Source organism: Podarcis filfolensis (assembly GCF_964270895.1).
Source record: "Podarcis filfolensis genome assembly, chromosome: 13".
NCBI lineage: Eukaryota > Metazoa > Chordata > Lepidosauria > Squamata > Lacertidae > Podarcis > Podarcis filfolensis.
Genome location: NC_139615.1, coordinates 15,468,017 through 15,483,081, shown reverse-complemented (window position 1 = coordinate 15,483,081; position 15,065 = coordinate 15,468,017). Strand labels below are relative to the sequence as shown.

The 15,065-nt window shown below is 45.4% G+C and overlaps 1 protein-coding gene across 3 annotated transcripts in view; it reads left to right on the top strand.

The window, feature by feature from the left end:
* ITGAL (integrin subunit alpha L) overlaps positions 1-15,065 on the top strand; it is a 48,951-nt gene that overhangs the window by 14,940 nt on the left and 18,946 nt on the right. Inside the window, exons 2-13 of one of the 3 annotated variants that reach the window (XM_083584306.1) lie at positions 3,553-3,670; positions 5,267-5,361; positions 5,962-6,026; positions 6,688-6,802; positions 7,742-7,872; positions 8,126-8,271; positions 9,508-9,652; positions 10,098-10,248; positions 11,342-11,409; positions 11,872-12,004; positions 13,450-13,598; positions 14,839-14,976. In XM_083584306.1, coding sequence (XP_083440432.1) covers positions 3,553-3,670; positions 5,267-5,361; positions 5,962-6,026; positions 6,688-6,802; positions 7,742-7,872; positions 8,126-8,271; positions 9,508-9,652; positions 10,098-10,248; positions 11,342-11,409; positions 11,872-12,004; positions 13,450-13,598; positions 14,839-14,976 — 1,454 coding nt within the window. Of the gene's footprint in view, positions 1-3,552; positions 3,671-5,266; positions 5,362-5,445; positions 5,471-5,532; positions 5,748-5,961; positions 6,027-6,687; positions 6,803-7,741; positions 7,873-8,125; positions 8,272-9,507; positions 9,653-10,097; positions 10,249-11,341; positions 11,410-11,871; positions 12,005-13,449; positions 13,599-14,838; positions 14,977-15,065 lie in introns of those variants that run through there. The other 2 variants (XM_083584307.1, XM_083584308.1) reach the window with 2 other exon arrangements.

Genomic DNA, 15,065 nt, shown 5'->3' with positions numbered 1-15,065 from the left:
CCTGCACACCACCTCTTAAGACCTTCAAACAGAAGGCTCGGAAGCTACAGAGCGGGGCCTTCTTTGCAGTGGGACCAAGGCTTTGGACTGAGCTCTTCAAAGAAGTGTGGTGACTTTGGGATATAGGAAGCTGACCTGTTGATCCATCTAGCCCAGTACAAGCAGCTCCCCATTGCATAGGTCTTTCCTAGTTCTGCTACCCAAGATCCTTTTAGTTGGAGAAGATAGAGTCTGGACCTTGAATTCTCTGTATGCAAAACAGAGGCATCAGCTTCTTAGCATGATTAAGGGGGTCCTGGTGACCAATGTTGGGAGGAGCCAGGGGGCATAGCTGAACGTCCTCAAACATTGCGTGGGCCCAGACTCCTCAAAAATGACCCCCCCCCCACACACACCCCAAAAGTGCTTTGGCCTCTAGGATCCAGTGCCTATGATGCAAAACATGTGCTGGGCTGTTCACCCAGGAGAAACCATGTGCACAAAGGGTCTCTTGTCTGCACGATTCATTTACTTCACAGAAGCCTATCCTCCACAATGATGTTACCCCTGCCCACTTCTCTGTTGGATTATACTGGAAATACATTGTAGCCAAACAGTTTTGTTTGTTTTTTTTAACACGGCCCCAATGCTCCAAGTGGGGAGAATTCCCAAGGGTGCAGTCTGGTTCCCTTGTTGGAAGAAGGTCATGGGCGAAAGTGTCAATTGTGTCGTCTCCTTGTCTCTCATTTAAGTTCACTTCTCTACATTTCCACATTAGTTTGCATCAAGGATCAGCTGCTGTTTCAAAGCCCAGATAATTTTTTTTTCCTTGTTAGGGCTGTTCCAAGACATTTTGCTGCCTGAGGCAGAGGATAAGATGGTGCGTTCCACCTGCATGTTCTCCATCCCCAATCCATGTACAGAAACCCACTGGACTGAGAGTTTAATCTTGCTTCAACAATGGTGACGTTAGCTTCCCCCACTGCACCTAAGGGCAGAATTCTAGTGTAGGGGGCACACACAGCTCTGTCCTCCAGTGGAAGGGATCAGCTAGGGTCCTCAGGGCGAACGGCTGGAGGGCTGCTGCTCCCACTGCTGCTGCCTGAGGCAGTTGCCTTACTGTGTCTCATGGTAAGGCCGGCTCAAGTTCCTTTGTCGCATGCAGCCAACCTTTGCATGATCTCCAGTATGTACTACAATTAGCTGCTGCCTGCACTGTAACATTTTGGCATATTTGAATTGAACCAGCACCCACAAAAGGGCAAGCACCAATCTCTAGTTTCAATTCATATTGTGGTTTTATGATGCACCCAAAGTTGTGGTTGGGAATCTTGGTTTCTTCATGAGAGCATAAATGCGGTATGTTCTCATTCCTTTGCTGGGGCTACTCCCTCCTTCAGATTCACAAGGTGACTTAGCCAGTATGTAGGGGAAATTTCCACATAGGAGCCCTTCACGTTTGTGGGGAAGCCCCAGCAACAAAGATTATTTCTGTGCCCTGTGACTTCGGCCATTTCCATGCAAACGGTGCAACATTTTGGGTAGTCTACAGCTACTTCAAGGCACTAGACATCACATGCCAGCTTCCAGGTGGATTAGAAAGATCCCTTGCCACAAAGGCAGTTTTAAAACACCCTCCTTCTCATTGCTTTCAGTGAGAGGGCAGCTCTTCTCCTGCTTGTAACTTCCGTGTTTTCCATCCAAATAGTGTGACATTTTCACACATTCTATTGCATTTCCAAAAGGTTCGGTTTCGCCTAACTTTCGACAGAAAAGATAAAGGCCAACCAGACATATTTGCATATACCAACTCCAGCACCCGTAATCTTTCTGCGACCTGGTACAGGCTGTTTCAGTTTTTCATCTCAAAAGAAAGGAGTGAGAAATGAGTGGCCTGGCTGCAAAGTAAATGAATTCATTCATTTGAAGTTCCGTTTGGTTTTATAATCAAAATGAATGTAACAAGGGAGCTGTGTTTTTAAAATGAAGGCACAACCCAAGTGGGGTGCATTTTTAAAAAAAAAACACAAAAAGCAGTGTGGAGGGGAGGGCAGGATTTGGCCACACACACACACACACACACACACACACACACACCACTGCTATACACACAGCCAGACCATTGGTCCACCTATCTCAGTATAGTGGTACCTTGGGTTACAGACGCTTCAAGTTACAGACTCCGCTAACCCAGAAATAGTACCTCGGGTTAAGAACTTTACTTCAGGATGAGAACAGAAATTGAGCGGCGGCAGCAGCACGGCAGCGGCGGGAGGCCCCATTAGCTAAAGTGGTACCTCAGGTTAAGAACAGTTTCAGGTTGAGAACGGACCTCCAGAACTAATTAAGTTCTTAACCAGAGGTACCACTGTATTAATTATACTGACTGACAGCAGTTTCCCAAGGTTTCAGGTAGGGAGTCTCTCTCAGCCTTATCTGATGATGCCTGGGACCCTGTACATGGAAAGCAAATACTCCACCATTGAGCTACCACCTTTCTCAAGACACATTCCATTTCAGATAAAAATAGGCCACCGCTTCCCGCTCAGTTTGTGAATGGAGCAGAAATGGGAAACGAATGGGAATGGAAAGAAATTAAATGTACCTAAGTCCTTGCGGCTGCCCTGTTGTATCTAGGGCACCATCTGCACTATGCAGTTAAAGCAGTATCATACTGCTTTAAATAGTCATGGTGCCCCCCCTAAGAATCCTGGGAACTGTAGTTTGTTAAGGGTTCTGAGAGGTTCTATTCTCCCATCACAGAACTGTAAGTCTCAGAGTGGTTTAACCATCAATCTCTCTCCCAAGGGAATTCTGTGAGGGGAACAGGAATCTCCTCAGTACCCTTAACAGATCACAGTTCCCAGGGTTCTTTGGGGGTAGCCCTAACTCTTTAAAGTGGTACGATACTGCTTTAAATGTATAGTGCAGAATAGGTCTAGCTTTTTCTTGCAGTGTATTCAGCTGCTGTCTGATGGACTCAGTCAGGCTGTCAAGCTTAGAATTGACTCCATCTTCCAGATAACCTGTTGTTGTTTTTTTAAGCATTTGTCTTGATTTATTTGCACAAAATTTGCATGGAGAATTGCTGTTTATTGAGCATTCAGATTTGTTTCCACGGGTTGTATGACATCACTGTCATTCCACACTTCACAGTGCACTTTATTGTTGCTTCCCTTACCTCAAAAATAATAATAAACAGGGGTTTATTGCACAAGAGCACCAAACCCACTTCAATTGTGCAACCTCTTCTTCCCACAGACCTGTGGAGGAAATTGAACTGTGGTTTAGGGTTGTCAGTTGACCAACTCTGCTCTGCTCTTGTGCATTCAACAGGAGCATGACCTGCTGATATTACTAGGTAACAATGTTTATCTCCATGCCATGAAATACTTTGCCTTCTGATATTCAAATCCAACTGCTATCTATGGCACAGGAACAATCTAGGTCTCTTTTCCCCCTGACTAGCTGGCAAACTTAGGTGCCGTTAGAAAATGACAAGAAGATGACTTCTGGTCTGCTTCTTCTTACTCCATCCACTCTGAATAAACATGGCACCTCCTCTTTCCACAGGTCCATCACCATCGCTGGGAGACAATATTGACACCTCTCCAGTAGCCCTGTTCTCCTCCAATGTCAGCAAGCAGTTTGGATATCAGGTCCTGCAGTTTGGAGAAGGCCCTGGTACTAGGTAATCCCCCAGTCCACATGCCAGGGGACGTGTGTGAAAGATTTTTGTATTGGGTTTCTCCTAACTGTGGGAAATGATTTTTGTGTTGGGTTTCTCCTAACTGTGGGAAATGAGTGGTTACAGTTGGTGTCCCCCCCCCATAGTTTTTTTAATGCTTTAAACACCTGCCAGACAAAAATCTCAACATCCGGAAGCTCCATCTGCTAAATGTCCAAATATCAAGCTGTTGTGAAAGGCAAAAGAAAGCTGGTGCTGTGGATGCCTTGCAGAAGCATTATTCAACCCTGTGGCCTCTGTATGTTGTTGGACTACAACTCCCATCATCCCTGACCATTGACTAAGCTGGCTGGGGATTATGGGAGTTGTAGTCGTAACAAACATCTGGGGAACTAAGGTTGTAGAACACTTGCTTAAAGGGAGGAATCAGTCAGGAAGCCGAACAAAAACTTAATTGTCTATCTGTGATAAGTACAAAACAGTAGCAAGAAACTCCTCATACCAGCCAGATACAACTAAGTCTGGTGTCCCCTGGTAACTAAATTATATAGTGACGCAATCTATGTCCACACAATTGGCAATTTCAGGTATGGCCTTAGCTGGTCTCTTAGCGAAAGGCATTCCACACTTTAGGACACCCTCGCGTGAATCCTTTTTTATTGAAGGGAAGGAATTTTAAAGCATTGTGATTGGCTATGGGTTGCCGTTGCCCTGTCTCCTCTGTCAATTTGAACTGCTTCCCTATGTATATTCAAGTGTCACAACTACCTAAACTGGGAAAATAGGGTGGGGAGGCAAAACTTTCAAGTTCTTGGGGACCAGATGTCCTAGCAAAATGGTAGAATATCACATATTTTACTGATGCATTTGCTCTGTTTCTTCCACGGAGACAGTAGGTGGGACCCCGGCTATAGTGATAGTTTCCTTTTGGCTAGGAATTTAAAACAGCGGATTGGCTGATTTGAGAATATTGATGGGGAAAAGCTGGAGAGTGAAGCCTCCACTCTCTGCAACTGAACATGGAAGCATTGTGGAGGACCAAGGGGGCACAGGATTCATCTAGGGTGGTGCCTTAGTTGCCCAAAGTGAGAAACCCCCACTGACAGCACGGCACAAAGCACACTACAACATTTTTGCCTGGGAAAAGAGGAATCCCATACATGTGACTTCGACTTTCACTATTCTGGATTTATATTCTGTGACTGAGTGGAAAGTTCACATCCTGTTTGGTTTCGTTGGGGGTTTTTTGAGAGGGGGCACTCCCAACCTGTTCCCCTTTTTTTGAACTCTGTGTTATCTTTTGCACAGTGTTTTCAAGAAGTGAGAATGAAAAGTTGTAGCAGGGGGTGGGAGGGAAGAGGAGGGGAGGGAAGGGAAGGGCTGGTCCCTTTTTTAATGGATAGGAACCTCCCTAAGAGCTGTGCGGCAGGCAGAAATTCAGATGGTGCAGCTTCCCTGCATTGTTTCATTGCCATTTCAGAAAAACCCCCAGTTTGTCTGCCTGATTTCTGCCTGTCATTATGCTGTTAAAGGCATACTTTGGGAACTGCAGCTTAAAGCTTAAATCTTTACATAACACCTGCTGTTAATTCTTGTCAGGATCATTGTGGGAGCCCCTGGTGAGCAGAACTCCACAGGCAAAGTATACCAGTGTAACATGCAGAGCGACACATGTGAAAACGTCCCGCTTGACGGTGAGTTGTGGGACACTGGGATGCAGGCCCATTTAGGCAAATTTCCAGAGTGATTAATGTGTGTTTTACCTTCCCTCTCCATCCACCATACAGGCAAGCATGAGGCCAGGTCAGAGTTGAAGGGCATTATTCCAGCCAGGCAAAAAAGCTCAAGTCGGATGTGGAGCAGGGCCAGTAGGAGGTGTGCCTGAGGAGCGGTTGTGGCCTGAGGAGAGTGTTCCTGAGGGTCAGAAAGAGTAGCTTGGGGGGCTAAATTTGGCACCCAACCATGAGGTTCCCCACCATTGTTGCCAACCCTGAATAGATAGTCCTCAGTGAGCTTCCACAACTTGACAAGAATTATGCCGCAAGAATTGAGGAAGCGCTCCAGAATCTCCATGTCAGAGGTGGTTCTAGGGAGATTCCCTAACTGTCCCTGGTGGCCTGTTCAAATGGTGGCCATTTTGCCTTGGTGTGTGTGGGTGGGTGGGGGTGTCCTGACTGGCTTTTAGGCCTGTGCAGCTATCTAGGGGGCAGGGGGAATGGCTACAGATCTGCAGGGTCTACATTGAGTGTGTCTCATTTGGTACGGATCCATCTGAACTCAATGTCTCTTTGCAGGGGGCTCCGGGGTGTCCCACCTTGGCATGACCCTGGCAAGTGACGTTCGAGGGTCGAAGATGATTGTGAGTCTGGGCTGGAATTGCTTGGAGGGGGGTGAATTTGAGCAACATAAACTGGGCACAGAGTCTTTGGGTCGTATTCAACTCACTTTTATTCAGAGTCGGCCCGTTAAAATTAATCGACCCAAGCTAGTCATGACAATTCATTGTAGTGAGCCTGCTCTGAGGAAAAATGTTAGTTGAGTACAGCCTGTGTTTCCAAGATTCATTTGACTCTTATGATGAGAGTCTCAAGAATCCTTACTGTTTATTAAATTTACTTCCCTCCCAAAGGAGACCAGGGTTGCCCCCAGAGACATTTTGGTGCCTTAGGCGCAAACTCCAAATTGCAATTGGAAGTGCTTTTATGCAACTCCTGTTTGTGTCACTTAAGGCCTGTGTAGGAGAATTTCTCTGGGAATCAGCTCAGACTTCAGCTCTGCTGTCCATAATCTTCCACCTGGGAAACCCCTTCACTCTTGGTGGTGCTATCTATCTTTGTTGGCCACAGAGTTCTGCTCTATTCGGTTACTTCCGGAGAGTTCCCGAACCCCTCTTCTCCATTCATCCGGCTGTGGACTTCCTTTGTTCCATAACTTTCCTTGTCCCTATCTAATGCCATCTAATCGCTTACTCTTTTTTATATTTATTTTTCACCTGTTACTTGAAACTTCCTCCCCTGCAGGCATGTGGGCCGGGACTCGCAGAGCATTGTGACAAAAATCTTTACCTGAGCGGGATCTGCTATTTGTTTGATGCCAAACTGCGCAACCCAGAGAGCATAAAGACCGGATACCAAAGTAAGGAGAAAATGTCCCTTCACCCTGAGCAGATCTCACAGTGGGGGAGGGTGCAGCCTATGAAACCTTCACCCAGAAAATTTTCAGGTTAAGCAAAGGTTGGAAACTCAGAAGAAGCTTCTATTATTTTATTTTTAAATAAAATAGTTCCGTCTTTAGTTCTTTAGCCATTGGTTCCATCTTTAGAGAACAACTTCTAAAATATGAGCACTGTTTCTTAGGAATGCAACTTGCAAAGAGAAGAGCTAGGTTAAAAGGTGAAACAATACCTCAACCTCTTCCTAGCCTTTCCTTGATGGACTGTTAAGAAACAGTTTCTTTTTTTTCTTAATATTCCTGTTTGGACACAGGAAATCTCCTCACCCAATTGCCAGCTCTCTTGCCAGGCAAGCCAGAGTCCCAACACTTATTTGCAACTTCCCTCTTGTTTATTTGCTTGGTTGTTTGTTTGTATATAGATATGCATAGCCCAGTACATTGAAAATGCAAGTATTGAAATGGACACAAACAAACAAAGAATTACACTCTTTACAAATACCATGAGGTTATGAGTAAATTTTAAATACTGTAATTCCCAGAGTATCAATGCATAAACAATAAAGAGAGAGAAAAAGGAAAACCAACTTACTTCATGTATTTAATATAGCTAATAAGGAGAAGGTATTAACCGGGTCATTTTATTTATATATTTATAATATTCTGTTTATGAAGAATCAAATTCATATATTATAAAATTGCAACCAACCAACTTTGGAACAGTAGTTCTTTAAACATTGCCCATTCTTGCTTGAAATCAATTTATTTTCTTTTTCTCTGGTTGAACCCAAAGCATCCAGGTAATTTTACTCGAAGTTGGCAGTTCCCATAGTTTAATAAACCATTCCTTCCCTGCCCATATTTCCATCTAGACTATAACCAATCTCCCCATTCGTCCCACAGAGTGCTTGAAAGGGAATGTGGACCTGGTGTTTCTCTTTGACGGGTCAGAAAGCATGAAAAATAAGGATTTCAGCAACATTACGGAATTTATGATTGATGTGATGGGCGGACTACACAACAGCACTGTACATGTAAGATATAGTTGTTGGACATCAGAAGAACTGAGCCATAGTTTTGTTTGATCAACCATGGGACAACTCACAGTTAACTTGTGGTTTGTTAAACGAGCAATGTCTTAAGCGAACCATGGTTTAGTGTTACGTGTGAACCAGGTCAATGTCTGTGGTCCTTAGTAGTACACCTTCATCCTTCGCAAAAAGGGTTAGCTTGTTTTGCATTACTGTTTTGCCACAATGATGCACTCTTTCTGCTCTCCCCTTCCAGTTTGCTGCTGTGCAGTTTTCGAGCTCACCCAAAATTGAGTTTGATTTCAATGATTATACAAGAAATCCCAACCCTCGAGCACTCTTGAAAGGAGTGACACATATGAAAGGCATTACGAACACCTTCAAGGCCATCAGATGTGTGGTGTGAGTAGCGTTGCTTTCACAGTGGGTGGCAAAGTCAGGAATGGGGCCCTTTGGGAAGGAGGGAGTGGGCTCTAACGGATCATGGGATTATGTGTCCTTTGACAAGAGATACATAAGCTAAGAACCTGCCTTGGAGCATAGCCCCCCAACTCTTATCATGACAGTGAGCAGATACCATCGGTTGTAGAGTACCATCATAAGGCATAGCAGTAGCAGAGAAGTGCCGCCACTAACTATAGGCTGTTTCAGGTTGAGATTTTATTGTTCTTTGTAGCCATAAACATAAAATGCATACAGGAATCAACCTTATTCCTGCTGCAGGGCATGCTTTTACCCAGCTTAGATTTCAGACTATGTCTATTGAATATTTGGCTGGTAGACTTTATAGTAGGCAAGTAAAGGAACATTTTTGCGAATGCAGAACAGGCCCAGCAGAAGATGCCGTGCACTATATTTTATACTGTCCTTTATATAATTCACCAAGGATTAAGTGTATTCTTCCCCTTCAGGCCTCCTTACAAGGACAGCCAGAGGATTATAAGACAAGATGGCTGCTGGCTGCTGGATTAAGTCCTTCAGCTCTAGGGTAGCTTTATTTGCACTAGCGGCAAAAAAACAAAACAAAACTCAGGAGAGTCCTGACTTATATTAGTGCTAATCATTAAGGGAAATTTTAAACTAAACGAATATTTTAAATTCTATTTGCATTCTCAGGGCTTATCCCTGTTTTCTGTTCTTGGTGTTTACAGTGTGTTCTCAGAACGCTGTCTTGGGTTTGGAGGGTGGGGACCACTTTTGACTTTTATAAAAAGAGGTCACCCAATATGCCCATCTTCTCCTGCATTCTGATTCCATAAGATTCAAATCGTAGTACAATACAGTGCAGCGTGAGAAATAAAAGAAGCTTTATAAGACACTCAAACGAATATTCTGATGACTGGCACCCACAAGAAAGCTTGTGGCAAAATTTGAGAAATTAATCTTCTGTTCTGGAGGGAGTTGGAGAGAAGCAGGAAAAACTCTGTGTTTTGCTTATACCTTGTTGAAAATCAGTAAAAGTTCCTTATAAGATAAATAAAAGCAGCAACAACTCAGTTAAAAATCAATATGAATACTTAATGTGGACATGCCATGGACCACCTGGGTGAACCTTACAGACCACAGTTTGGGAATCCATGTTTTCAAAGGATTTGCCTTGGTCCAGAAAATAACTATTCCCTTGTTTACTGATGGCAGGGATCAAGTTTTCATTCCCGAGCGCGGCATGCGGAAAGGATCTAACAAAGTGATAATCATCATCACCGATGGAGTTGCCTCAGATAGTGACAATGGGGTCATAGCCTCTGCCAAGAAAAAAGGCATCTTGCGCCTTGCCATTGGGGTAAAGTACCTAGGAGTTGTGTCTCAGCCTTGCAGGATAGTGCTTAAGTTCTCCAAGGCCCAAACAGAAAACAGCCGGCAGAAGGCTGGAGGAGGTGCAGGAAAGCGGCTGTGGCGGCTGCGCTACCCCACACATCAGCTGTAAGGTGGGGAGGCTGAGCAGCGCAAACAGAGCCTTGCTGTGCCTCCAGTCTATTTGGGGCTTCCTCCGCCCTCACTGACATCCTGTTCGGGCTCCGGGGAGGGTCTTCTCACCAGTCCCAAGGACTCTCTATCACATTCCCACCATTTCTGCATTTGAATTAAATTATTTAATTCCCAGCGCTGCACGTATATGCAGTCGATCACGCATAAGTGGGGTGGGGGCGGGGCGGACACCTGTATAGACTCCCCACTGCCAAGTCCTACCTTGGTTTGCCTCATCTGGTCCTTCCTTGTATCTCCAGATTGGGCATTATTTTAACACCGAAGAAGCTCAGGATAATCTCCGGGAAATTGCCTCAGAACCCACAGACCAGTTTGTGAAGGTGCTGGCCACTTTTGAGGAGCTCAGAGGCAGCTTCAACGACCTCCAGTCTAAGATCTATGCGATTGAAGGTGTTTATTTGGGTTCATGGATTAGTCACTTGTTGGGTTGGGTTGGGTTGGGTTGGATGGGATGGAGAAGAGGGAATGGTAGGGAACCCTGTCTTTCAAAACGATATCTTAACAAGCACCCAAAGCTCACCAGCAGAGTACTGGTCAATCTGGAACTTTTGTGGGCAAGGCCAGATTAAGACACGCTGCGGCCCTGTATCAAATTTAAAAGGCTCTATAGCATTACCAAAAAGAAATGGGTTTTGTTCTTTTATTTTTAACCAATTATGTACAACTTGAAATGCAGATTTTTTGTTTTTTTGTTTTGGTATTTAGAGGCCACATATCTGAGACCCTGAACTGTAATTTACTTTGCTTGTGTGTAAACCCAGCACTGTCTCTTGGGGCCACCCCCTGTGGTACAGCTGTTCAGCACATACCCTCAGGGATTGGTTCAGGTGGTTCCATGAACCATATGGGCATATCTGTGGAAAGGATCCTGTGGGCATCACCTGGTGGCAGAGATTAATTTTGGGAAGTGAGGTTGCAGGCCACCAACCTGTCCAAAAGACAGATGGACCCTCTGAACTAGAAGCCACCCTGTTCACTCATTTTGCTTGCGCACTTGCTGGGGTAACCTGGCAGTGAGGTGAGTGTACTCTGACCATGCTCAGAGGGCCCCACTCACCATCTGCATGCAGTGGTGGTGAAGTTCAGTCATTATCTCCTAAATTCGGTCACCTGTTCACAATTCCACCACTCAGTTTCCTGTACTCCATAGTAGTACTTTCTCAGGGCTCATCCACACTTCCATTTGCCTTGCCACTTTCCCCAAGGAAAACCCACAGTCCAGTGCTGAATTGGAACAAGTGGCCATTGGTGGGTTTTTTGGCGGATTGCTGTTTGTACTGACTTAGCACTAAAGAGTGGGTTTTATGGGGGAAAGCAGGGAGGGAAAGGGAAAACATGTTCTTAGAAAGAATGGGACAAGCAGAATGGTTTGCAGATCCTCAGTTGAAGCAGGTGAATTTCAGCCCCATCTGCGGTGGGAGGTTTATACAAATACATCTCTCTCTCTCCCCCACCTACCCCACCCAATCTGTGTACATTACAGGTACCAGTGATACTGGCTCGTTCCACCTGGAGTTGTCATCGAGTGGACTCAGTGCTGACATATCCCAGGTGAGCCAGAACTGTGGAACGCAGTGCCCCTTGGTGCAATCTGCTTTGAAAAGCGGAGCGTAAACTTCTGGAACAAATAAATTAAAATAAATCTTTTTGTAGGTACCTGCTCAGCAGTAGGTCCTACTGAGCTCATTGGGAGATCACTCCCTGGCAAACACATGTAGGGATTGCAGCCTGCAGGGTAATGTCCGGTGCCATTATTTATTTCCATTTCCATTTCTGAATGGCTTCCTGCAAAGCATCTCAAAGCCATTTTGCAATATGTTAAAAAGCATAAAATAAAACAGTTGCTTATATTAACAATTAAAAAGAGTGGCATATGCTAAATCCAGTACAGATGATGAATGGGATAAAAAAATCTCTGCTTAGAAGCCTTGCTGAAAACTTGTCTCCTAAGCATTGATATTGAAATTGTTTCTTTCTTCCTTTTTCTCTCCATGTCTCTCTCCCATATGGCAGGGCCGGGTGGTCTTGGGTGCTGTGGGTGCTGACAACTGGGCAGGGGGCCTGCTAGAACAGCAGAAGGGTTTGGCCGGTGAGAAGTTCATCACGACTCCCTCAGTCAGGAAGGAGATGGAAGGCGCCTACCTGGGTGAGTAGAGAAGGCCTTCCTTTCTCTGGGTCTCTGCACCATCTCCCCCATTAATTGGGCCTTTATTTTCCAGCTCTGTGTACTGAGCACATATGTGTTGTGTGGGGTTTTTTGTTTGTTTATCTGAACAGGGCTGTATATAGCTATCTTGACTATGGACAGTTATTTTTCCTACATAGAGTTGGCAGCCAACCTGACCTTCCTCCAAGGTAGTCCAGCGGTGGGGGAAAGAGAAGGCCACCAACCTTCCAGCGGTGCCTTCTAAATGCGTTTCTTATTGAAACACACATGAAAGTGAAGGCCATGCCTTCACCTGCCTCCCGGCTGATGTCACATGTGATGGAGCAGGGCAGGAGAGCGGGGTTTGGGGTGGGGGAACTGCCGCACGGGCCAAATTAGGGCTCCTGCCAGGCCTAATTAAGTCTGTGGGGGCCAGAGATTTCCCCTCCCAGTTGTAGACAATTGTGGGTTTTGGTATTTGTAAAATTATCATTTAAGACCAGAAACGCGAAATGCAGTTACAACGGTGACAGCGTAACTAGCACATCAGTGTTACGCACCACCCTGATCACCAAGCGGTAAGAGACTCTAGAGGTTCCCAGAATTTACCCAGGGTTTGGTCTTCTTGGAATGAAGCTCAGTGGAGACTGTGGTGTCTTTAAGATATATGACTTAATTTACATGTATATACAACTTGAAGGAAAGGTGGAGGGGCTCACAGCAGTGACTCTCCCATTGAACTTGCCGCAGACTGACCCCACCCCACCCCATAATAGTAGGATGCCTCGGGCTTTTACCGATACCTAAGGGTTAATCCATGGGTAGGCAAACTAAGGCCTGGGGGCCGGATCTAAATCCAGCCCGCTGATGGTCCGGGAATCAGCGTGTTTTTACATGTGTAGAAATGTAGAATGTGTCCTTTTATTTAAAATGCATCTCTAGGTTATTTGTGGGGCCTGCCTGGTGCTTTTACATGAGTAGAATGTGTGCTTTCATTAAAAATGCGTCTCTGGGTTATTTGTGGGGCATAGGAATTTGTTCATATCCCCTCCCCCAAATATAGTCTGGCCTCAGCTGGGGGGGAAGTGCCTTTTGACAACAGGTTCCTTTTTCTCTGAGGCTGTTGGCCCCGTCTCTGATCACAGGGGGCCTAAAGAAGCTTGCTTTCTCCCATCTTCCACAAGATTCATTGATCTGATAGGGGAGAAAGCTTCATTGCTTTTTTGCGTGTTGAAAGCCAGACTTGACCATCCAGAGCTGGGGTGCTTAGAGATGCTGGGCTTTCTCTGAACTTAAGTTTCTGAGAGCTCTTAGCAAGTTTCTAGATCTCTGTGTTGCAAAACGCAGGGCAAAGTGTGTGTGTTGTGTAGAAATGCCCCTAGTCTACACCTTCTTTTCCTTTGGTATTGCCACCTGATGGTTCTTTTCTTTTCTTTTCTTTTCAGGGTATGCACTGAAATTTCTACAGCATCAACAGAGAGAGCTCTATGCTGCTGGTGCCCCTCGATATCAACATGTGGGAAGAGTCCTCATATTTGAGGTCAACTCCAGCACAACCAATTGGACATTAAAGCAGGACATTCCAGGGCAGCAGGTGAAGAAAACAGGGCTCCTAGAGCTGGGAGGGTCTGGACATTCTGGTCAACTTTGATGCCAGGAATGAGGCAAAAGGATGATTATGGCCCCCTCAGTAGGACCAAAAGAGTCCCCTCATTTTGCAGAGCTGATGAGGCTGCGTACACACACCCTGCGCCCCTTGTGCTTCTACCACTGGTATACCTGCATTAGCCACAATCTTTATCTATCCTGTTGTTTCTTATGAAATAATATATTTCAATGCATAATTCCCAAAGCAACCTCAGCCTGAATTGAGAAAAACAACAACTTGGTTATGTTTTAAGCCAGTAGTGTGTTGACAGCCCCAGTGGCAGCGAGCGCCAAAGGGTGGCAGCTGCCACACTAAAGGCTGGATGGCATTTGCAGGATACCCCATCCTGCAATACACAACGATTGGAAATTGTGTGTGTGTGTGTGTGTGTGAGAGAGAGAGGGGGGGGGCGGATGGGGGAGAGAGAATATTTTAGTTCCAATAATATTTTGGTTCCAAGCTGCATAGGGCTTTGTACACCAAATAGCAGCACCTTGTACCTTGTATGTCAGCTAAGTGGCAGCAAGTGCATTTCTGTTGTTGTTGTTATAAAAATTAAATTTATGCTGCCCTTCATCCAAAGATCTTAGGGCAGTTCACAAGATAAAAATATAGAATAAATGCACACAAAAAATAGTTTAAACAAAATAAAATAATAACCCCTCCCACAAACACATTTAAAAGCCTGTAGAATATTAATCAGCCCAACGCCTGGTTGAAGAGGAACATCTTCATTTGGGGCCTAAAGATGTATAATGAAGGTGCCAGATGAACCTCCCTGGGGAGAGCATTCTACAAATAGGGAGCCGCTGCAGAAAAGGCCCAGTCTCATGTTGCCACCCTCCAGACCTCTCGTGGAGGACACATACACAGAAGGGCCTCAGGTGACGATCACATGGTCTGGGTCAGGTCATATGGGGAGAGCCACCTAGGTCACTAGTTGGCCTTAAGCAAGCAGCGCTCAGGCTCAGGCTCTGAGGCCCCTGATCTGCAATATGTGTGTATGTTTGAGGATGATAATACTGACTTCCCTTGCAGGGTTTTTGAAAGGATAGCAGCTAGATAATGCAAATAAAGTGCTTTGAACGGGCTGCATAAATCTTAAGTATTAAAAAGCACATCTTGAGGCAACCTTTGTGCAAGGGCCACCCCTTTCACCCTGGCTGTTTAAATATTTCTTTTGCAGATCGGATCATATTTTGGGGCAGCGCTCTGCTCTGTGGACGTAGATGGCGATAAGGAAACAGACCTCCTCCTTGTTGGAGCCCCTCAGTATTTCACAGAGATGAGAGGGGGCCGGGTTTACGTGTACACCTGGAAGCAGGTGAGCAGAGCTGTGTGTGTCCTGTGCACCTGTGCACGAATCCCACATTGTGTCACAGAATCAGTGGTTTTGAAAGACAGCAGCCTTTC